General features: G+C 43.1%; 1 protein-coding gene across 1 annotated transcript; it reads right to left on the bottom strand.

Moving 5' to 3' along the window:
• Positions 1 to 3,496: 3,496 nt before the first annotated feature.
• LOC119975425 (natural cytotoxicity triggering receptor 3-like) lies at positions 3,497 to 25,190 on the bottom strand. Its single transcript, XM_038815066.1, has 6 exons — positions 25,116 to 25,190; positions 18,099 to 18,157; positions 14,571 to 14,909; positions 10,265 to 10,399; positions 8,736 to 8,767; positions 3,497 to 4,352 (listed from the first exon to the last, which is right to left on the bottom strand). The coding sequence occupies exons 2-6, from the start codon at positions 18,136 to 18,138 to the stop codon at positions 4,176 to 4,178; spliced, it is 723 nt and encodes a 240-aa protein (XP_038670994.1). The 5' UTR covers positions 18,139 to 18,157; positions 25,116 to 25,190; the 3' UTR covers positions 3,497 to 4,175.
• Between the last annotated feature and the right edge of the window lie 284 nt (positions 25,191 to 25,474).

The following is a 25,474-nucleotide window of genomic DNA, read 5'->3' as shown; positions in this document are numbered from 1 at the left end:
AAGTGAATACGTCGGGAAATGGACCCTTCCCGACTGTCATAAAACGCGCCCGTTTTTTACGACAATTTCGCGATTTTTCGTGGGTGCGGACAATCGCACCCCAGTTTTCTTATGATCAAGAGTAGACTGATGTGTCGGGACATATTTGGGCAATCTTCGACATTGTCTACGTTGCACCCATCTTGTAACAATTTGGATAACAGGCAGCTTGTTCTGAAGCTCCAGTCTTCGGTACTATAATGGTAATCTTGCCATTGTTCGTAGCCCTTGTTATATGTTTGCATAAGGCGCAGTGTTGCTGCAATTGTATAGGGCTGTGGTGAGGCCCCGCGGAATATCGTGTGCAGATCGGTGTGTCCCGTACCAGGGGTCACAATCTCAGGATTTCATAGAATTTACATTGCAGAAGGAGGCCATTCGGCCTATCGAGTCTGTACCAGCTCTTTGAAAGAGCACCCCACCCAAGCCCACACCTCTACCCTATCCCCATAACCCAGTAACCCCACCCAACACTAAGGGCAATTTAGCATGGCCAATCCACCTAACCTGCACATCTTTGGACTGTTGTAGGAAACCGGAGCACCCGGAGAAAACCCACGGACACACGGGGAGAACATGCAGACTCCACACAGACAGTGACCCAAGCCAGGAATCGAACCTGGGACCCTGGAGCTGTGAAGCAATTGTGCTAACCACTATGCTACCGTGCTGCCCACAAAAGGATACGGGGGTAGACCATTTAGGACAGAGATGAGGAGAAATGTCTTCTCTCAGAGTGTGGTCGAAGAATGTGTTACTACAGGAAGTAGTTGTGGCCAAAACATTGGGCGGCACAGTAGCACGGTCGTTGGCATTATTACTTCACAGCTCCAGGATCCCAGGTTTGATTCCTGGCTTGGCGACTGTCTGTGCGGAGTCTGCGCGTTCTCCCTGTGTGTGCATGGGTTCCCTCCAGGTGCTCTGGTTCCCTCCCACAAGTCCCAAAAGATATGCCTGTTAGGTAATTTGGACTTTCTGAATTCTCCCTCTGTGTAACCGAACAGGCGCCGGAATGTGGTGCCTATGGGCTTTTCACAGTAACTTCATTCCATTGTTAATGCAAGCCTACTTGTGACACTAAAGTTTATTGAAGAAGCATTTATATTAGCACTTAGGGCAAAGGGTTCAAAGGATATGGAGGGAAATTGGGATCTGTTGGATTATCAGCCATGATCATAATGAATGGTGGAGCAGGATCAAAGGGCCGAATGGCCCCCTCCTCCTCCTATTTTGTATTTTCTATGTTCATATTCTACCGTTGTCCGAGATCCGGAAGAATGAACTGAATACATGAAGAGTGACATCTCTGTTACTGTGGATCTCGGAGGAGGCCGAAATTGATATCCACTTGTCACATCTCGCCAAAGATGGTTGCAAGTCATTCACCCTTGGTCTTTGCATTGACGTGCTGGGCTTCTGTATGGTTGAAGAGCGGGATGATTTTGTAACCATTCACCCCGGTTAGAATTTTAGAGGTCCACCATAGTTCGTAACTCGATGTGGCAGTACTGTCGATCTTACGACTGATCCGTTGGTTGTACGATCAATTAGCTCGGGGGGTGGTGGTAGGGGGGGGGGGGGGTGCGCGGGTAACCTGGAAAGAGAGGAGTGATGTAAAGTTGAGAATACCGTTGCTGAATCCCTGAGATGGAACCCTGCATTTCTCACGTCACAGTGCGTTCTGAGACAACCTGGGAAATGCCGCTGCATTTACAAACAAAATATAGGCTGTGGGTGCCTCTGGGTAGGTCAGCAGCTATATCCAAATTGACCTTGTGAAGCTAGTGGTGAGCTGTCTCTTTGAACAGCTGCAGTGCATCAGGTGTAGGTACTCCCACAATGCCCTTCCGGAGGGAGTTTCAGGGTTTTGAGCCAGTCATAGTTAAAGAATGGCTGATGTAGTTTCAAGTCAGGGCCGTGAGCAACTTACAGGGAAACCTCCAGGTCGCGGTGTTCCCAGGTATCTGCAACTCTTGTCCTTCTATGTGGTTGTGGTCGTTCGTTTGGAAGGTGCTGCCTAAGGAACTTTGGTGAGGTTCTGCAGTGCATCTTGTAGATCATACATACTGCTGCTGGTGCTGGAGGGGGTAGGTGTTTGTCGAAGGGGTAGCAATCAAGTAGGCTGCTTGTGTCCTGGATTGTGTCGAACGTTTTGATTGCTATTGAAAATGAAATGAAATGAAAATCGCTTTATTGTCACGAGTAGGCTTCAATGAAGTTACTGTGAAAAGCCCCTAGTCGCCACATTCCGGCGCCTGTCCGGGGAGGCTGGTACGGGAATCGAACCGTGCTGCTGGCCGTGCTATTGGAGCTGTCATTCAGACAACTGGGGAGTATGCTATTGCGTTCCTAACTTGTACCTTATGGATGTTGGACAGACTTTGGGAAGTCAGGAGTTGAGTTACTCGACACAGAATTCCTAGCCTCAAACCTGCTCTTGTAGCCACAGTATTCATATGGCTAGCACAGTTCAGTTTCTGGTAAATTGTCAGCCTCTTTCTTTTAATATACTTGTAGAATGCCTTGATGTTTTCCTTAATGCTGTCTGTCACTGATATTTTGTTTCCCCTCTTTGCTTTCCTAATTTCTTTTGAAGCACCCCACTACACTCTCTGTTGTCTTGAAGGATCCTCTCCCGTTTTAGGCCTCTATATATACTATAGGCTTCCTTTTTTAAATCAAACTCTCGATATCCCATACATTCAGGGTTTCTTGGACTTGCCACCTTCTCTCTTAAAGAAACATGTTGGCCCTGAAGGCTCACTATTTCACTTTTAAAACCTCCCAGTTTCCAACTGTAGATCCATCTGCAAGTAGCTGTTCCCAGTGTACGTTTGCCAGCTCCTGTCTAATGAAATCGACCTTCCCCCAATTCAGACACTTTATTGCTGGACGATGCTTAACGCTTTCCATAATTACTTTGAAACTTACAGAACTGTGGTCATTATCTCCCTAATGTTCGCCCACATACACTTCGACCACATGTCTGGATTAATTTTCTAGGATTAGGTCTAGTCCTGCTCCACCCCTAGGAGAACTATCTATCTGCTGGCAGCAAATGGTCTCCTTGATGCAATTTATAAATTCCAACGTGTCTGATCATTTCACGCTAAAGCAATTCTCAGTTATTACCGGCGAAGTTGAAATCGTGGACGACTATAATCCTATTCCTCACATACCTCTCTGTGATTTGCCCACACACCTGCTCCTCTAAAAGCGCATTGTTGCCTTCTGGTCTGATGATTTCAGTGAGTTTCCCTGCTATTTGAACCGCGGCAGTCAACAGACTTCATCATGCATTTTCCTTCGTCAAAGTGGGATGAAATATCAGGGGATGAATTCTACCAACCGGGAGCGTTTCCTCCTTTGCCAACCGAATTTTGGGGCGTGATGATGTAGGACACCGTTTACGGTGTCATCACGCCGGTTTCCAAAAATAATTCACCCAACAAATTGCTTCCAATGGCAATCTATATTTATAGAGAATATCACTGTAGCACATTGGCTAGGGCACTGAGACGGAAGATCATTTTATTTGAATTGAGCCAGAAGATATTCTTTTTCGAACCTTACTGCTAAACCACGCAAATCTGTGAATGTTTCTTAAGTGAAATATTCCGATTGAAGGACTATAGCTGAGCCAACATCATACTCCAAACCAAACACAGACATATTCAACCGCCTTGGAACCCGGGAGAGCGATCTGAAGGATATCTCTTCCTCAGTATCTCCAGGACAACTCATGGTAATTAGATGATTAGTTAATTGGGGAAAAGAATGATTTGAGTGATGGGGCGAAATTGGGAAGACGATATGAATGAAACAAGTGATCATTATTTGTACAATAGTAGTAATGCTTAAAATAATGCTTAAAATGTAATGCAAAGTAATAAAAAGGACCGCGCAGTTATCAACTTTTTAGTACCAAAATTAGTTACAACATGTTGCTGACTGCGGTGCTCCTTAACTTTCAGGATAAAAATGAAAGGGTTATTGAACTTTACACTTTCTATTGAAGTTAGAATTGAACACTGCGGAGTCTGTGCCTGAGACATAATTGGTGCAACCGGATGCGATCATCCCGCAAATTACCAGTTCTTACATCTTATAAGGAATCCTCACTGGCGCCCATTCCCTCAATTCGGTCTTCCACGAGGTGGACGGATGGCTGCGTATACAACTGTGTTTTCGTCCCGGTGATATGCCCGCAAGGGGGGCCCCGCAATTTGATCGTTGATGTGATTTCCCGGACGATGCCTTTTGGATTTGTCGATGCGCAGGTTAGCATAAACAACAGTGTTCGGTGTTTCCACCTGAAACGAAACGAAATTTGAAAATGAACAAAAGACCTGGAACAGTTGACGCTGCAGTTGCTTATTAAAAGGGTGCTATTCCTGTGTTACCGTCACACGGCAGGAATTTGTTTTTGCATTCATCGTTCTACTGTACACTGCCCTACAACATGGAATTTTTAAACTATTTGAAATTTTCAACAAATTAGGGCCAGAGCGTTCAGATCAAATGTTAGGAAGGACGTCTTCACTCGAGGTTGATAGAAGTTTGGAAATCTCTCCCACCAACAACAGTTGAAGCGAGAACAGCTGTTAATGTTACATCTGAGATCGATAGATTTTTGGTCAGCAGGGACATGGCCCAAGAGCAGGTATAGGGAGTTGGGCCACAGATCAGCCATGATATAATTGAATGGCGGGGCAGACCCGAGGTGCTACATGGGCTACTCGTTTCCTATGTTCCTATGCTATTCAAATGCCCTTGACAGAAATTGAGACTTAGTGTGCTTTGATGTTTTCATTCATCAGTCGTTTGACCTTGGACTGATTTTCATTAGTTCGAAGCATTCTTAAAAAGTTCGTGCTCTACTACTTTTTGATTCCATAAGGAACTATGACTAACTTTCTAACATTTTCCATAGGTTTCCACCGTGCTATTATTGGATTACGGCGACTGTGCAGAGTCTGCACGCTCTCCCTGCGTCTGTGTGGGTTACCTCCGGGTGCTCAGGTTTCCTCAGAAAAGTAACAAAAGGTAATTTGGACATTCTAAATTCTCCCTCCGTGTACCCGAACAGGAACCGGAATGTGATGACTAGGGGATTTTCACAGTAACTTCATTGCAGTGGTAATGTAAGGCTACTTGTGACAATCAAGATTATTATTATTATTATTATTACATACAAAGAACAGCGCCAGTGCTGCAAATCACAAAGTAAATCCTAAATAGTCTCTGCACACTTCTTACATAGAACTACTTGAAAAACGTCCATCTACTTAGGGTTTACTTTAACCGACTGTACATATATAGAAAGACTTCATGAGCTGCCGTGTATTAGTGAACTGAATACAACATGAAACCTTATGAATTCAATTCGAAAATGACAAATAATGGGAAAAACAGACATTCTATGGGACATATTATTAGCAAGTGGAGAAATTTGAAAGAATGATCTACCCCAGGTTTAAGAAATTGTTGTTTACAATTTATTCATGCTATATCCTATAGCATTTTACATTCATTCTTTAACCCTTGGTTACGGAAGACCAGGAGAACCCACGTTAAGACTAGTAGCAGTGTGGCACAGGGACATATTAATGAAGAGGCAGAGGGACACTTTCGTGTCTGTCAGAGTTAGTGAAGTAAGTTCATTGCATGCGGCCATTAGCGATATCTGAATCTAGGATCTCTTCTATGCGACATTGGAAAGCAGGAGCCTTGCCATTTGCAGCCAATGAGCTATTCAAAGGCCTGAAATATGACAGATTCTGACCTCCTACCGATAGGCTATCCCCTCTCACCTGCAGGGGGTGGTGACACAGTGGTGTTCCCTTGCACTTCTCACAAGATTCCAGTTGTATATATAAGTAGGGGCTTATTGCTCTTTAACGGGCTTTAATTTGAAACCCGTCACTACTGTTTGAGGATTGCTGTAGCTGGCAGGCCACCGTGACTGAACGTCAGAACTGAAGAAGGGTGAATTTTAAAAACAATTTTGTTGAAGTTTTTCCATTTCAGGGCGATAGCAGGAGAGAATATCAGTCAAGCAGAGGGGGTGGTGCTGGATGGAATTAGTTGAACTGATCTCTTCACGCATCTTCTCTACTGAGTAGCTCTGCACTCCGGATGCTTCACTCGATGTCTATCTCTACGTATTTACATTGTGTATTTATTGTATGTCCAATGATTTCCATATATGAAACGAGCTGTCTGGACTGTACACAGCACAATACTTTTAACGGTACCTCGGTACACGTGACAATAAACCCAAATCCAAATAAATCCAAATCAAGGATACCCTCAGGCCGGCCTGGGCGTTAGAAGTGTAGAGAGACTGGAAGTCCACGTTAACAATCCTTTATTGATCCCAGCCTTTCTTAAATGAGGATATATATCATCTCTCAGAAATGTTTCGAGTAATTTGCGAAGCAGTGTGGTTAGGCTTAGTTTTCTGGAAGTAACTGGTCCATCCCATCCTTCCTTTTGAAATAACTGTGCATGCTAACAGTGTTTTTCTTCTACAGCATCGCTCCGATAGCTATTCAATGCTGGAAAATGATTTTCCAGCCTCTTGTTGTTACTGGTGTTCTTTATAACCCAGGGTTACGTTTCACATGGGCCTGGTGACGTGTCCGATAAATAGGTTACTCTTCCTCACTACGTTCATATCATGGCATTGTTCGGGTTTGCCTCCTTACCTCCATTGTCTACATTATTTCTCAGATAAATACAGGTGGAAAGTGTGCATTATCATCCATGTCCATGTCTTTTATCTCCAGGCGCATGTTAACTTTTCGGTCTATAATTGGCCTTGTTATTTCCTTTCCTCACAATTTCTAGATCGCAACCACTCACTGCGTAAGGAAGTTTTGCTTTCTAGCCCCTTGTTCCTCTCTCGCCCAAAACTTAAAACCTGCCCCCCCCCGCCCCCCCCCCCCCCCCCAACAAGTCATTGTACCATCAGCTGACAGGGACAGGCTTTTCTTTTGTCCCTCTGATCTAAACCTAGCAAGTCCGCACAGTCACCATTGCTCCAAGAAGAACAGCCCCAAATTCTGCAACCTAACACTGTAGCTGTATTCATTCATCGCTGGAACTATTCTTGTAAATCTCCTCCACGCATTTCCAGTTATTCTTTCCGTCTTCCGAAATATAGCGACCAGAACTGGCGCAGTTCTCTAGCTGTAGCATAATCATTGCTTTATGCAGCATGACTTTCCTGCTTTCAAAGTTAATGCAGCTATACAAGAGACGCAAAGTAGCATAGCCTTGTTACCTTCTCCTCTCAACTTCAGACGTCCATATCCGTTAACTTGCAAGTCACTATGGCCTCTGTACTTCGTAGTGTTGTTCTCAATGTGTATTCCTTTGTTTTTAATTTCACCCTGCATTTTCCATACTCCTGCGGGCTTTGTGCTGTGTTGGGTCATTGACACCTGACATTGGCGTTTGTTTGCTTTTTTCCACTCGGTATGTTGTATGTCACGCGAGTTTAATACAACTGTCTGCTTTTAGTATTGTACGTCTCTATTTACAGTACTCAATATTGCAAGTGCTGGATCACCTGCCTTTTCATACTTTTATACTAGAGCTAAGCACTTTAGATCTGTCCTTGCATGCAAACTTAGGAAATATTTGCAGGAATAGAACATTCGGCCACTAGAGCCTGATGCGCCATTCAATTAGATTAATATTGATCTACTTCAGAGCCATTTTCTCGCATTATCCCCACATCCCTTGATGCCTTTAATGCGCAGAATCTAACGATCTCTGCTTTGACATACTAAATAACCGAGCCTCCAAAGCTTTCTGGGGTCGATAACTCCAAATATTTAGCCTTCAAAAACTGCACTATTAAAAATAATAATCTTTCTTCTCACAAGTTGGCTTACATTAACACGGCAATGAAATTACGGTGGAAAGCCCCTAGTCGCCACATTCCAGCGCTTGTTCGGGTACACAGAAGGAAAATTCAGAATATCCAATCCACCTAACAGCACGTCTTTCCGGACTTGTGGGAGGAAACCGGAGCACCTGGAGGAAACACACGCAAACAGGGGGAGAACATGCTTGTTTCGCACAGAGTGTCCCTAGCGGGAACCGAAACCAGGTCCCTGGCGCTGTGAAGCAACAGTGCTAACCACTGTGCTACCGTACCACCCTGCTTTTAAGCTTGTAGGCGTCTCCTCCAATTTCCAATCGAATGGCATTGACTCACACTTCACTGAAATCATTTTCATCTACCACAAACCACTCATTGCACCACGCTCCAACCACGTTCACTTGAACTGCAAGACTAACCTCCTCAGTGCTGATAACGCTTCTTGTTCCGCAATTTAAAAATATCGCGGGAATGTACTTGGAGTAAAGGGACTAATTAGCGATCGGAAGAACATGTGATTATCGATTAATAATGTGTTTACGTGTTAATTTTCTCTTTTAAAATACACACTTGGAGGGGACCAGACACTGGACATTATAAAGAGGATGCAGCATCTTTTAGAACGAACATTTTCTGAAATCCACTTAGAATGATAATTGAGATGATTGGGCTACGGAACTCGCAATCTGCGTTTTAACCCAATGCCTTTTATGTGTTGACATTTCATCCCTGACTTTCATCAAGAGTAACAGTTCGTTAAAACAATAAATATGTCTCCTCTAACGTGGTCTATCATTCTTACCTGTTCTTCATTTCCAGTTCTTGATGTTCTATCTGGAAAATGTTTGAGATAAAGATATATGCGGTGAATAAAGTAAATGGAATGAAGCAATCAGCTTATCATTTACATGAATTTATCGCCGAATAAAGGTAGGAAGCCAAAATGTAAAATATGTAGTCGGACTTGAATGGCCAACCTTTGTGCTATCACGTGAGCTACAGGCAACCTGGCCGGAATGCTGGACAATAGGACATTATACTGGCCTTTAGTCCACAGCCAGGGTTTATTACTCGGGACAAAAGTCCACATTCCAACGAGGCAGCTGGTAGAATACAAATTGAATTATTAAATAATTCCGGAATTGAAAGCTTGTCTCAATAATGATGGCCATGAAACCACCGACGGGGGCCAAGCCCCGTCCGGTGCAATAATGTCTCCTGGGATCGGTCTTACTCGATATTCTCCTCAGATGGCCGCGGACCCACAGCAATGTGTTGGACTATGACCGGAAGTGGCCTGCTAATCTGTTCAGTTGGACCAAACAGGTGGGGGAAAGGCGATGGACGATATTGGTTCGTTACCACCTCCCCAAAGGCAATCCCTATTAGCAACAAATGCTGGGTTTACAGGTGACAGCCGCATCCGATAAAAGTATATATAAAACAGGAAAGAAACACAATTTCAGCGCATTCCTCAACTAAATATTGGCTAATCAGTTACCATCTACTTATTAGCTCTAAAGGTATTATGGCGCTTCACTGCAAGTTATTCTACAAACACTCAGCTTTATGTATGTATATAATTAGAACAGCAGTGCTCCGTAAGCTGATGGCCAAACATTAGGCATATGTGTAAACTAATTATTTGCTGCTTATTTTGGAGGCTGTCTGCAAGGCTTGCACTGCTGTCAGCTTGTGCCATATTCGGCTACCTGCCTCCTTGGGCCATTTGTCAATGTTATCATATTTGCCTCCGAGTAAGAAGCTTTGGAGCTCAAACCCCACTCCACAACTTTGAACACACAGTCTGACGCTGCAGAAGAGGCGCTCCAATGACGCAGGCGCTGTATTTGGAAGGGGATGAATCGGACTCTAGAAAGTCCGTTTTAGGCTAGGAGATTTTAATCTGAAAGTGAACGATCAACCATCAATACAACGCGAACGAACAAGTGAATCCCGCGCCCCCACCCCACCTCGTGCCACAGCCAATATTGATCAATGAGACAACAGCCCGGAAATAAATGTTCTTATCGTGATTTCATTCTTGCTTCTGCAGCTTGCCTTGTCAACCTCCTGACAGTGCATTGCGCTTTAAACGCATTTCATTATTAGAAAGTGGGCTTAAGAAGTCATCAGTTCCGGAAACTCCAGTATAAAGTTATATCTCTGTCATGGTCACAGACGATTTGGCTGGAATGAGACAAACTCTCTCTTTCTTTGTGATACGAGGCAGTTAATACCTAGCAGAACTCACGCGTTTCCATCCAATAATGCTTTTAACGCTCAATATATCCGTTCACTTAACGCCACCATAATGCATATAACAGTTACCTTGACTCTTTCTGCGGCGCAAAACAATAAGAATTGTGATTAGGAGCAGCAGCAATATAATCAACACCAGCGATGAAGATAAAGCGGTCAATTTGCGCTTTGCAGCAGACACTTTCTTCTTGCTGTCGTTCACACCTGGGGATTAAGAAACGATTGGTAATAATGACATCCACTCGATTGTTTTAATGAACTGAACACCAACTCCTTGGGTCATTATAAAATTATTAAAACGACTTTTTTTAAGCATTTAGTTTACCTTTCAGTTACATTTTATTTGTTGGGGATCTTTTGCGTTCTGCCGAGTTACATGTGATTGTGTGAATTAATCGACCTGAGGGTGCGTGTTACAAACTGTGCGTAGGGTTATCCACACACCTGAGGGAAATTTACGGTCCGCCCTGTTGCACAATCACGACATCAGTCCTAATTCAATGATCTTGGAATGATCGAAGAGATAACTGGCGAAAGAGCTGTGATATGAAATATAACTCCATATCCATGTCTTGAATTTCTGATAGATCTGCCGATGAGTAGATTCGTGTGCGTGCACATTTGCGTATCAACACCAAGTCAAGGTTACACCTTTAATCGTTATCGATTTGAAATAAAACAAAAAAGTCATATAGACTTTGACAAGCATGAAGAAGAGCAACGACGATAGAAGAACGTTTCTGTCATCTTCGCACGGCGTTAACTTCATTGCAGTGTTAATGTAAGCCTGGTTGTGACAATAATAAAGATAATAATTATTAATGGAGCATATAAACATAGCAGCAGGATTAGGCCATTCGAGCCTAAACATGGTAATGGCCGGTCCTCTATCCCAACACTATAATCCAGCTGTCTCCCCATATCCGTGGGCATCCCTACAATCTAGATATATATCTATTTCCGTCTTAAATATATTCAGTGACTTTGTCCCCACAGCTTCCTGTGGTCGATATTCCACATGTTAACCATCCTCTGAAAGAAAACGTATCTCGTTATATCAGTCCTAAATCGTTTAATCGTATCCTGAGATTGTGACACCTTGTTCTACACCCGCCAACCAGAGAAAACAACATCCCTGTATCCAATCTGCCCAATTCTTTTTCAATTTTTACATGCTTCAATTATATCGACTCTCATTCATCTACATTCCAGTGAAAAACGACCGCGTGACCCAAATCTCTCCTCATACAGCTATCCTGCCAATCCAGGAATCAGTCCAGTTAATGTTCAGGGCACTCCCACTATGTTCTTGGATAACGATACCAAAACAGCACACCACATTCTAGGTGTCGTATCACCAAAACCCTGTACAGCTGCAGTAATACATTCTTGCTCCTGCACTCAAGTCCTCTTGCAATGAAGGTCAACATGTTAGTTGTTTCCTAACTGCTTCCTGCACCTTTATGCTTGTTTTGAATGGTTTCATGTACTAGATCGCCCAGGTGCATTTGTAGTTCAACATTTCCCAATTTATCAGCGCTCAAATAATGCTTTGCCATTCTGCTTCTCCATATGAAGTGGATACTTCACATTTATCGACGTAATGCTGCATCTGCCACGTATTTTCCACTCACTTAGCTTGTCTAAATTACTTTGGACCCTCTTAGTATCCTCCTTAGCACGAACATGTGTCATCAACAAAATTGGAAAGATTATTTATGGTTCCCTCATTCAAATCATTCATGTATATTGTGAATAACTAGGGCCATGCATTGAACCCCGCGCCATCACACTCGTCACTGGCTGTCGTTTCGAAAAATACTGATTTATTCCTCCTCTGTTTCCTGACTGCTACTTTTTAACCTGTGCCAATATAATACCCTCAACCCCGCGGGCTTTCATTTTGAATATTAACCTCTTTTGTGGGACTTTGTCAAACCCCTTCTTAAAATCCAAATTCATCACATCCATTGATTCATACTTATGTATCTTACTAATTATATCCTCAAACATCTACAGTATGTTCGTCAAACATCATATATATATGTTGACGTTGTTTAATCATTTTGATATTTTCGAAGTGTCCTTTTGTTGCATCCTTTATAAAATAGACTCAAACATTTTCCCGGCTCCTGATGCCAGGTCAGGATTACCGGTCTGTAATTCCTTGTTTACCCTAGCAGTATTTAAACAAAATAGCAGGATTACATTTGCGACACTACAATCTGTTGGGACTGTACCAGAATCTACAGGATTTTTGACGACAAGCAAGGCCTATTTCCATGGCCACCACCTGTAGTATCCCGGAATGTAGATTATCAGGTCCTGCTGATTTATCAGCTTAGAGTCCCATTAATTTCCCCAACAGTATTTTTCTAGTAATAACACTTTCCTCCAATCCCTCCTTCTCACGAGACCTTTGATTCCTTTGCGTTTCTGGGAAGTGATTTCTTTCTTCCTACGTGAAGAGAGAAGGAGAGTTGTTGTTTATTTGCTCTGCCATTTCCTTTCTTCTGTTATAAAGTATCCTGTTATGGAACGTAGGACTTGCATTTCTCTTCCTGTGTCTTTTTCTGTTAATATATTTAAAATGGCACGGTTATGTTCCTTGAAAGTTTACTCCCATTCACTATTTACCTCTCTTAATTAATCTCGTTTTCTTCCTTTACAAAATATCGACCTTCTACTAATCCTTAGATATGCTCTGTTTCTGGCAGCTTTATAGGACTCCTCTTTCGTGAACGGTGGTTGGCTTACATTTCTTGTGTCGCTTTTACCCCACTATTGCAATGATATCATTCAAAACTAACATAATCACACCACCCCCCTTTCCCTTTTTTCAGTCTTTCATAAATATTGAATACCATTGGATAATCAATACCCAGTCTTGATCACCGTGCAGCCATATCTTCGTAATTACAAAAATATAATTCCTGTGCGTCCCAATTTGCTTAGTAAATTCCTCTACCATATTGCGCATCATACGTGTATTCACATACTGTGACTTGAGACTTGTCTTCTCAACATCTTTACATATAATTTTTCTCTGGCCCCCGTTTCCTCTGCCTTCCAACTTTGGTTTCTATTTTTCTGGAATGATTGGTGAATAAGATAGCGAGCAAGACAAGTTATGAAAAGTAATTCATGTTTCAGGTGAACACGCGATTTTGCAGAAGGAATAATTGCATGAATTGGGATAATCAAATCGACAGGTAATTTACAAATGGATGAGGATTTCATTGGAAGAGAAGTTAAGGTAGATTAAACGGGATATAAAGGAGGTAGAAATAAACAATCTTGGTGATAACACAAATGTACAAACGAAAACTAAACTTGTCGTCAAATAAGGCACCAAGATTGAAAAATGTCTTACTCAGTTGAAACAATTACCAGCAACTGAGACAACGGTCATGAAATAGTATTTGTGACGGCAATCGAGATGGCTTCAGTCGTCCCAAAGTTCCCTTGCAGCGAATCCCTTGCCCATGGAGTTTGAGGAATTAAAACCAATGGGTTGATTCACTAGTGGCGATGCAATGTCCCCTGGAAACTACGTCATTTGATTCCGACCAGCCCTGACGCCAGAAAGCTCTATGGTGCTCAACAACGAGGGATGGGCGGTATTTCCGCCACTCATTGGAGCGGATGTTCTTGCTTCTGCCCGATATTTCGGCCAGTAGGTTTCAGAAGAAGCAGTTAGATATAGCAATTAGGACGAATGGGATCAAGGTATATGGGGGAAAGTGGGAATAGGCTATTGAGTTGGATGATCAGCTATGATCATAATGAACGGCGGAGCAGCCTTAAAGGGTTAAATGTCCTCCTCCTGATCCTATGTTGTATGTTTAGGTGTTTCAACAACAAGCCTATTGGTTATTGTAGTATGGCGGGGCACGCATATTTCCGCTGTGTGTTATCGGAATGCAGGTGTAACGTATTGTTGTGTTTTTGGAGGATTTCACTGAACTTAGGTTCAAAGTAGAATACAATTCAGAGAGAATTAAGTTAACTAAAATAGTTGGGCTCTATTATTCATACACGGTAAATTGTGTTAAAACGGCAATCTGTACAGATAGATTCAAATTCTCAGGAAGTTTCAAATATGATTAATCGATTTACACATTTAAACCTATGCTCCAAATGAATATGGATTCAACACTGAAATTCATCCTTTTGTAGTGTTCATAATAAGCAGATTATTAGGTTTATAGTCGACTAAATGAGAATTAATCTACACAGATTCAATATTTATAAATGCTCTTCATGACTCTTATTTCGGAATTACAGAATGGATGTTGGAAGAGGAAGTAGGATGATCCGTTATTGGAAAGAATAGATGCAAAGAAAGCCAGAAATTAGCAGAATAGCCACGTACCGTTGACTGTTACCCGTGTGCCCTTTCCACTTCCATTGCCAGCATTCATGACTTGCACTTCACAATAATATATCCCAAAATCATTCTGTTTTGTGTCCATGACTATAAGTTGACTGGATTTTGACACTTTATCGTGTTTATACAATACTCGCCCAATAAATTCTTCAGACGTGTTCGTAACTTTACAGTTTTGAGAACCTATTACTGCCTTGGACCAGGTGATTGCGTAAAGTTTGATGCTAAACGGAGTAAACGTGCAGGAGATTTGAAACTCCTGCCCTTCGGTTATTTCGATATTTCCTGGACTTTGAGTTACTTTGACATCAGCAATAGCAGCAGCTGTAAAACAGAGACACCAATGATCTTTGTTAGAGAAATCAACTCCGCATTTCAGATTACTTGTACTGACACCTTGCAAACAATTCAAATGCAACTAATTTCGAATTCCAACAACGACTACCCACTTACATCCCCTGAAAGTCCGTGACAAGATGACCAGAGTTTCCTGCCATGAACCATTTTGGTGCGGACAGTTATTTTTTTCCCTTGGAGCCATTAAACCTGAGGTGCAATGTCGGGGGATCAGCATCCTATCCAATTTCACTGATAAGTCGCACATGGAACTTCTCATTTCCTTGACGCCCACTGAGTCGGTCAAGGGACTGTTAATGTGCAAGGACTGCCGGTATCCACAGAAACGACCTGGCATTCCGTTACCAATTTAATGAGAAGTGGCGGAGAACATGCCAGGGACAGCACCAGACAGCCCTAAAGATCCGATACCAACCTGGTGTCGATACAACACATGAAAGCCAAATACAAAAAGCAAAGTGTTAATAATAATTAGCAACCCAAAACCAACGGATCACATAACATCTCTGCAGTCCTGCCAAACCCATTCCTGTTTGTTGGTACTTAAACAATTAAATGTAGGAGGAAGCTCCATAAGTGTCCACCATCTCCAACAACGAAGAATCCAGCACGTGAGTGTTAGCGTGGATGAATTTCTAGCCATCTTCAACGCGATAAGCTGAGTGGATGATCCATCGCTGCGTAACACTGATGTTGACGCAATCGCATATACTACTTCAGCTATCAGGGCTCATTCCACCTATTATCAAGGAATTGCTGAAAATCTGGAATGGGCAAAGGGTGTGGGATCTGATAACATTCAGGCTACAGTTCTGGTGACGTCGGCTCCATAACTGACCACATCGCAAGGAGAACAGAATTAGGAAGAGAAGGAGGCCTTTCGAAATCACGAATCATCTCTGCCATAAGATTATATTATGGCTGATCTGATGGTAGACTCAAATGCACTTTGTCGTCTGTCCATCGTTGCCCTTGATTCACTTGCTGATCACAAATACGTTTAAATGATCCTTAAACATAATCAAAATCTAAAACTCGACTGTTCTATGGCGAAAACAGTTCCACAGATAATCGAACTTCTGACGGAGAAATAAATGTTCTCCTTAATCCAGGCTTAAATTGGAGTCCCATAGATTTTAAACTGTCTATCAGTTCTACACTTCCCAACAAATGGAAATATCCTCAGTACCCATCCTGTTTCAGGAAGATCATTCTTCCAAACTCCAATGGTTATTGGTCCAACTTGATCCCCGTTTTGTTCAGATGCCCTTAGCCAACCTGTGGTCGTACTGCTAGGAAATGGTTGTCTACCCGATGCTCCGGAAATTGTTCACGTAAAATCTATCCATTGACAGCAGGCCAATTATAATCCAGTGAACTATGGCCACAGATATCGCCGCAATTATCAATAAATGGGTAGAAGGTACATCTTTTGGCAATGATATAAAGGAGATGGTGATTAGCCATTAGCTGCTAACGGATTTTCAGTTTGCGTTTTACCAGGATCAGTTGTCCACAGGCATCACTGCAGCCTTGGTCTAAACAGTGATAAATCGCAGGCGGGAACTGAGAGAGATTGCTCTTGAACAGAAAGCCTGTAAAATTGAAATAAACTGAAACCCCGGGGAAACTCGTCATTGGCTGGAGTAATATCTACCTCAAAGAAACATGGTTGCTGTTGTTTGAGTTCAATTTTCCTCCAAGGACATCATTGCATGTGTTCCCCGACACAGAGCCTTGGGCCCAACCTTCATTCGCTTCATGAGTGGCCTTCTCTATACCATAAGTTCAGATACATGTGGATTCTTGTACTTTAATCTCTTCTCCTCCTAACGTAGGTATAAAGCTGTCCCTGCCAGCTTGGAGCAATGCCTGGCTAATATTCTGACTTGGGCTAAAAACCAGATTCAAAAAGAGAGACTCTAAAAATCTCCCCTTAGCATTCAACTGTATTACCATTGGTTAATCTCCAACCAAAAATATGCTGGGTGTTACTCTTGGCTAGAAATCTAACTGCATCACCCAAATAAACGGCACTATGGATGTGCCACCGATTCGGGAACTTCAGAAATTCAAGAAGGTGGTTCAGCACAACCTTCTCAAGGACAGTCGCTGTGCATTCAGTTCTCCTGTAGCCAGTGAGCAATCCACCCATAAACATTTACAGCCTGCACAACCGACGCACAGTGGCAGCAGTCTGCACCGTCTGCTCGAGACACAATAGGTGCTCAGAAATGCTTCTTAGGCAGCGCCATCTAAATCCACGATAACGATCTTCTAAAAGGACAAGGGCGGCAGACACATGGAACACCATCATCTAGATGTTCCCGTCCAAGTCACTCCCCATTCTGAATTGGAAACATATCACCGTTCCTTCACTGTCGCTGGATGGAAATCCTGGAACTCCCTCCCTAACAGCACTCTGGTTGTGCCCACACATATGAACTATAGTAGATTAAGAAGGTAGCTCATGATCACTTTCTCAAATGCTAATATGGATGGCAGTAAATGTTGGCATTCCCAGCAACAATGACGTTCAATGAATTCATAAAACAATGCTGTGTCTACAAGATAGTGTCAAAGGCTTGGAATTCTACTCTGCGTATGTCACCCCCTGTCTCCCCAAATTTGTGTTAACAGCTGAACTTCCAAGTCAGAAGAGATATGGAACAATCCCAATTTCTTGAAATGAACGCGGTCAACTACACTCTAGCTGATGGAAACGATCTGGGACAACGTAGACTGCTATATCGACACCCTTATCCACCACCTTTACCATTCAACCCCTCCCATTTGTGCATAGGTATAGCATCTCTCCAAGCGTCAGTCAACTGCACTTTTCGAACCTGCGATCTCTACTGCCTCCAGAGAAAATAGCACCAGGTGCAAGGTAACAGCAGCACCAACATTTGCACCTCCCGGATACATTGCATCCTAACTTGGAATTATATATGTCCTTCCCATCATATCACTGCGTGGAAGTGTTGGAACCTCTTTCGAACAACACTATGGGATAGCTCTACCTGAAGGGCTGCAGTAATTCGACATGGTGGCTCTCAAGAACAATAGGGATACAATAAATGCTGGCCTTGCTCGTGAGGCCCACATTCCATTAACGCATATAAATGTTTTGCTTCAAGTAAATTAAAGACCTACCAGAAATCAGCAATACCCCGATGATAGTATCTGGGTACATGTTCCTACTTTGTCCTGTCCTGTGAATGCAATAATGAAGACGAGATTTGAAACTACACATTTAATTTGCATTTAGTCTCGCAGCTTTAATTAAAAGTTGTTCACATCTGACATTTTACCTTCTCGAAAAGGCAACCCTCAGTTCAATGTTTTTTTCTCAACTTTGGTTGTTCGTTTGTTTTAGATAGATGAAGGAGAAATTCCGTGGTATTCCCGCCCTGGACAGCCCAATGCCAGGGGAAATGCTGCAGAAAGCCGGGCGTAAACGTGGAACCACTTTGGAGGTAAAATCCAACGAACTATCGGGGCTCAATACCCATGTCCTAATCATAATGTCTCCGTATTTAGCCGATAAACTGCCTTTCTTGTGATTCCCGCCACAGTTACAACGATGAAAGAGAGAACATGAACTTAACTTTACAGCTATATACTTCCGATGACACTATACTATCTGGTTGGTGACCTACAAGTTCAATGTAATGAGGCTTGATAATTTGAGTCTATACTTATTTGTTTTTAGAAGGATGAGAGGCGATCTTATTCATAATAAAAAGGACTCTGAGAGGATTTATTTTTTAGAGGAGAATGTTTTCACTGTTGGGAGTGATTAGTGAGGTGACAAATGCAAGAATAATGGGCCTACAGTTTAAGACGGCAATGAGGAGGTAGGTTTTCGCAGAGTGTTGTTGCTATATGAAATTCCCTTCCCAAAAATGCAATGGCGGCTGGTCTTGAATTTATTCAAGGCCTAATTAGACAGGTTGTAGATAATTGAAGGAATCAAGGGTTCTGGAGGAGGAGGGGCAAGGGGTTGAGCCCGCAAGGTCAACCATGGTCTTGTTGAATGGGAAATTCGATTCGAAGTATGTTTCGACATGCAAGTCCTGTGCTCCCAGGCTTAATAAATTGGACGGACATTACATATAGGAGCGATAATTTCCATGCGATTCGGGTTTTTTGGAGTGTTTTTTGGCAGGTAGAAGTATTTCACTTCAATATTCACCAATCATTAGTTTCCGCTTGAGAACTGTGTTGTTCTGCTGTCAGAAACGAGGGTACAATTGGTGTTTATTTTCTATTATTTGCCGCTGATACTTTTTCAATTAAGTTGCGCTGAAATTACCACTCACCTAATCAAAGTAATGTACTGCGTAATAAAATAACAATATTTATCTATAGCGTAGAGATTAAATTCAATGTGAACGGCTATGAAAAGCAGGCAGCAATGCATCGGTCAAACAAAGCGTGCACTTTACAGTATCTTTTATGACCACAAAAGTTCCCATTGAGCTTTTCAAGTAAGTTTTGAAGTGCAGTCACTGTTGCAATGTAGAAAACTCAGCATTGGGACAATGGCCAGATTCAGACACATACTGCCAGGGCATCAGGAATAGCTCCTCCAGCTATTCTCCGGTAAGTTTCGCGGGATTCCTTAAGTCCGCCTGAAAGGGACCAGACGTAGCGGGTTACCTCTGATCCACAAAATAGCAGCTCTGACATGGCAGCTCACCCGCATTACTGCCGACGAGCAATTTGTTTGAATATTGCGACCAATTGAAACTATCACCGTCAGATTCACCGGCGAGAGCTTTCAAAACCACACTGTGGCGAATATTCATTTTTCTTGACGTCTGTAACCCGAATATCAGGCATGTGGTACTTCGCTATCCACCAGATCCAATTGCATCCTTTATTGTAGATTCTGGTCCGATTACTCGGAAGAGAGGGTTGGTGGGATGGCCTCGAAAGTGAACAAAGAATGATCAGCGAGTCGACTCATGTCTTATAAGGTCAGTTCAAGCAGGGGTCACAACGCTGGAAAGGGGGAACGGTTTCATGAGGGAATTCCAGCGTCAGGGACCAAGACAACAAAAACTATGACCTAATAATATGTTGAATGCGTGATGCTGATTAATGACAAGGCAATGATAGACTGGCCATATGGAGCTAAAGGGCACTAGGGCGGTGTTGGGCAATGGACTGATTTCGAAATAGGGAGACGAATTTCCTACTTGAGTCATTGCTGAATCGAGCGTCAATAGGATAATTGCTTAATACATATATTTTATTAATTTATGGGATGTGAGCGCCGCCGTCAAGACCAGGTATCATTGTCCACCGTTAATTGTTCTTGGAAGCGTGGAAGCATAAATCTTCCCATATAGTCATGAACATTTACCATTGACATATAGCACAAGTTCGTAATCTAATACATGAAAGCACTATTTACAGAAACATATCAATCAGGACAGTAGTTTAGTGATAAGCTGACTAGGCTAACATTCCAGAGAAAGAGGAGGCACTTGTACTCGAAACATTAACTCTGTCTCTCTCTCTCCACAGACGCTGCCTCTCCTGCTCCGTTTTTCCAGCACTTTCTCTTTCTATTTCATATTTCCAGCATCCGCAGCATTTTGATTTAGTTTTAATGCTCCGGGCACATAGGTTCAGCTTAAGTTATATCAATGAATGAGAAAAATCTGAGATATAAAGCTTGCCTAAGAAATGGGGACCGGGACACTCTTCAATTCTCATTAACATCCTTCTGTTTAACTTAAGTCCTTCAGCGAAGCAAATCTGACAGCCTTACCCGGACTAGCCTGTGTGTGAGTCGAGGTCCACAGTAATGTGGTCGACTCTGGTGACCCTCTGAGACGGTCCCACGAGCCTCTAAGTTCAAGGAAAATACGGTGTTGGCAACAAATGCTGGCCTTGCTAGCGATGCCCACATGCCGTGAATCAATACATACCGTTCAACCTTCCTGTGTGTTCCTGTGTGTTAACTCTTCGTACGTTGGTAAGTGTTGCGATTGGTAAGTAAAATCATTATTCCTTTCACTTATTCAGTATTTGATATTACATTTCTAATCAGTTAAGGTAAAGTGTAAAAATGGCAGGAGATCCCAGACCCGTGTTTTGCTCCTCGTGCTGAATGTGGGAGTTCCACTGACTCCTTCCTGTGCGGGAAGTATGTCCAGCTGGAGTTCCTGTTAGACCGCATGGCGGCTCTGGAGCTGCGGATAGACTGACTTTGGAGCTGAGGAGGGCGTGGATAGCACGTTCAGTGAGTTGGTCACACGGCAGATTAGGATTGGTGAGAGAGACAGGGAATGGGTGAACAAAACGGAGAGAAAGAGCAGGAAGCCAGTGCAGGTGTCCCCTGCTGTCATCTCCCTCCAAAGCAGGTATACAGTTTTGGATACTTTTGGGGAGATGACTCACCAGGGGAAGGCAGTAGTAGCCAGGCTCATGGCACCGTGGCTGGCTCTCCTGCACAGAAGGGCGGGAAAATGACTGGCAGAACAATAGTCATAGGGGATTCAATCGTAAGGGCGTTTAAGACGTTTCTTAGACGTTCGACAGGCGATTCTGTGGTCGAACACGGGACTCCCGAATGCTATGTTGCCTCCCGGGTGCACGGGTCAGGAATGTCTCAGATCGGTTGCAGGACATACTGAAGGGGGAGGGTGAACAGCCAGTTGTCGTGGTGCATATAGGCACCAATGATATAGGGAAAAAACGGGATGAGGTCCGACAAGCAGAATTTAGGGAGTTAGGAGTTAAGTTAAAAAGTAGGGCCTCAAAGGTAGTAATCTCAGGATTGCTACCAGTGCCACGAGACAGTCAGAGTAGAAATTCAAGAATAGTCAGAATGAATACGTGGCTTGAGAGATGGTGCAGGAGGGAGGGGTTCAGATTTTTGGATATTGGAACCGGTTCTGGGGGTGGTGGGACCATTACATATCGGATGGTCTACACCTGGGCAGGACTGGAACCAATGTCCTAGGGGGTGCTTTTGCTAACACTGTTGGGGAGGTTTTAAACTCATGTGGCAGGGGGATGGAAACAGATTAGGACGTTAGAGATCAGTAAAGAGGCAGCAACTAAATCCAGTAAGATACTAGATAGTAAACTCAATGTGACTAAGGGGAAGAGTAGACAGGGAAGAGATGATGAACGCAAAGGGAAAGGTGGTCTGAGGTGCATTTGTTTTAATGCGAGTAGTATAGCAGGTAAGGCAGATGAATTTAGGGCTTGGATTAGTACCTGGGAATATGATGTTATTGGTATTACTGAGACTTGGTTGAGGGAAGGGCAAGACTGGCAACTAAATATCCCAGGGTATAGATGCTTCAGGAGGGATAGAGAGGGGGGTTAAAGGGGTGGAGGAGTTGCATTACTGGCCAGAGATGATAGCACAGCTGTGATTAAGGAGTGCACGATGGAGGATTCAAGCTCTGAGATAATATGGGTAGAGCTAAGAAATAGGAAGGGTTCAGTAACATTGTTGGGACTTTACTACAGGCCTCGCAAAAGCGAGTGTGAAGTAGAGGTACAAGTATTTAGACAGATTATAGAAAAATGGCGGAGCAATAGGTTGGTCGTGATGGGAGCTTTTAACTTCCCCAACATTGAATGTGACTCATGTAGTGTTGGAGGCGTAGATGGAGCAGAATTTGTAAGGAGAATCCAGGATAGTTTTTTTAGAGCAGTATGTATATAGTCCAACTCGGGAAGGGGCCATACTGGGCCTGGTATTGGGGAATGATCCCGGCCAGGTGGTTGACGTTTCAGTCGGTGATTACTTTGGGAATAGTGATCACAATTCCGTACGTTTTAGAATACTCACGGACAAAGACGAGAGTGATCCTGAAGGAAGAGTGCTAAATTGGGGAAAGGCCAAGTATAACAAACTTCGGCATGAGTTACGGAATGTGGATTGGGAGCAGCTGTTTAAGAGTAAATCCACATTTGAAATGTGGGACTCTTTTAAAGAAAAGTTGATTAGAGTGCAGGACAAACATGTCCCTGTGCAAAAGAGGGGTAGAAATGGCAAGATTGGGGAACCATGGATGACGGGTGGAATTGTGAGACTAGCTAAGATGAAAATGGAAGCATACATAAGATCTCAGCGACTTAAAACTGATGCAGCTTTGGTAGAATATCGGGAAAGTAGGACAAATCTCAAACGTGCAATAAAGAGCGCTAAAAGGGGTCATGAAATATCTTTGGCTAACAGGGTTAAGCAAAATCCCAAAGCCTTTTATTCGCAAGAGGGTAACCACCCAGAGACAAAATGGGATTGGGCCACCCAGAGACAAAATGGGAATTTATGCGTAAAGTCAGAGGAAATGGGTGAGATTCTTAATGAGTCCTTTGCATCAGTATTCACCAAGGAGATGGACATGACGGGTGTTGAGGCGAGGGATGGATGTTTAAATACTCTAGGTCGAGTCGGCATAAGGAAGGGAGAGGTTTTGGGTATTCTAAAAGGCATTAAGGTGGACAAGTCCCCAGGTCCGGGTGGGATTTATCCCAGGTTACTGAGGGAAGCGAGGGCCGAAATAGCTGGGGCCTTAACAGATATATTAGCAGCATCCTTGAGCACGGGTGAGGTCCCGGAGGACAGTAGAATTGCTAATGTTGTCCCTTTGTTTAAGAAGGGTAGCAGGGATTATCCACGGAATTATAGACCTGTGAGCTTGACGTCATTGGTAGGCAAACTGTTGGAGAAGATACTGAGGGAAAGGATCTATTCACATTTGGAAGAAAATAGACTCATCAGTAATAGGCAGCATAGTTTTGTGCAGGAAAGGTCATGTCTTACAAATCTAATAGAATTCTTTGAGAAATTGACAAAGTTAATTGATGAGGGAAGGGCTGTAGGTGTCATATACATGGACTTCAGTAAGGCGTTTGATGAAGTATCCCATGGCAGGTTGATGGAAAAAGTGAAGGCGTAGGGGTTCAGGGTGTACTAGCTAGACGGATAATGAACTGGTTGGGCAACAGGAGGCAGAGAGTAGTGGTGGAAGCGAGTGTCTCAAAATGGAGTAAGGTGACTAGTGGTGTTCCACAGGGATCCGAGCTCGGACCACTGTTGTTTGTGATATACATAAATGATCTGGACGAAGATAAAGGTGGTCTGATTAGCAAGTTTGCAGATGATACTCAGATTGGTGGAGTTGCAGATAGCGAGAAGCACTGTCAGAGAATACAGCAAAATATAGATGGATTGGAGAGTTGGGCAGAGAAATGGCAGATGGAGTTCAAACCAGTCAAATACGAGGTGATGCATTTTGGAAGATCTAATTCAAGTGCGGACTATAAGGTCAATGGAAGAGTCCTGGGGAAAATTGATGTACAGAGAGAACTGGGAGTTCAGGTCCTTTGTACCATGAAGGTGGCAACGCAGATCGACAGAGTGGTCAAGAAGGCATACAGCATGCTTGCCTTCACCGGACGGGCATTGAGTACAAGAGTCGGCAGGTCATGTTACAGTTGTATAGGTCTTTGGTTGGGCCATATTTCGAATACTGCGTGCAGTTCTGGTCGCCAAATGACCAGAAGGATGTGGATGCTGTAAAAAGAGTGCAGAAGAGGCTCACCTGAAGTCGCCTGGTATGGAGGGTGCTAGCTACTAAGAAAGGTTGAGTAGATTAGGATTGTTTTCGTTGGAAAGACGGAGGTTGAGGGGGGACCTGATTGGGGTCTACAAAATTATGAGAGGTATGGACAGGGTGGATAGCAACAAGCTTTTTCCAAGAGTGGGGGGTGTCAATTACAAGGGGTCACGATTTCAAGGTGAGAGGGGGAAAGTTTAAGGGAGATGTGCGTGGAAAGTTTTTTACGCAGAGGTTGGTGGATGCCAGGAATGCTTTGCCAGCGATGGTGGTAGAGGCTGGCACGATAGCATCATTTTTAAGATCCATCTGGACAGATATATGAACAGGTGGGAAACAGAGGGAAGTAGATCCTTGGAAAAAAAGGCGATGGTTTAGATAAAGGATCTGGATCGGCGCAGGCTGGGAGGGCCGAAGGGCCTGTCCCTGGGTTGTAATTTTCTTTGTTCTTTATCTAATTCTCCATGATTTTTTCCTCGAATTAAACAATCACAACAGTTTAAAGAAATACCCAGATAAACATTGAACACGGCTTGAGCATTACTTAAAAACAGAACTATAAAAATCTACTTACTTGAACTTCGCAGCGAAATATGCAATAAAGCTCTGCACTTCCCGTTCGCCTCTGCAGCAACAAAACTATTTGTGGAACACATGCAGGAACATACTGATTTACGGCAATTAAAGAGGTGCGTCAGCACTTCCTTGCAAAGAGGATTAGGAACTGAAATTCACGATTTATGAAACCTACAGAAAATATGTCCATACTAAGGATTATTGACGATCAGAAAGTAGGAAACGAATCACAAAGTGCTGTTAAGATTATTCCAAGTAATTACTCTTATTTTGGGTATCTGTGCGATCTTCTGTTTCATTCCTGCCATTGCTCGGTGTATATGTACTTGAATATTAAGTAGCGTAATAATAATGATT

Source organism: Scyliorhinus canicula, chromosome 13 (genome assembly GCF_902713615.1).
Source record: "Scyliorhinus canicula chromosome 13, sScyCan1.1, whole genome shotgun sequence".
NCBI lineage: Eukaryota > Metazoa > Chordata > Chondrichthyes > Carcharhiniformes > Scyliorhinidae > Scyliorhinus > Scyliorhinus canicula.
Note: the sequence above shows the minus strand (reverse complement) of the source record. Positions and strands in the feature narration are given on the sequence as shown.

Coding starts and splice junctions, on each gene's coding strand:
- LOC119975425 (XM_038815066.1), bottom strand. CDS start 18,138: ATGTACCCAGATACTATCATCGGGGTATTGCTGATTTCTG. Junction 10,400..14,570: donor CACACGGGTAACAGTCAACG/GTACGTGGCTAT, acceptor CTTAATCCCCAG/GTGTGAACGACAGCAAGAAG. Junction 4,353..8,735: donor GAACTGGAAATGAAGAACAG/GTAAGAATGATA, acceptor GTTTCGTTTCAG/GTGGAAACACCGAACACTGT.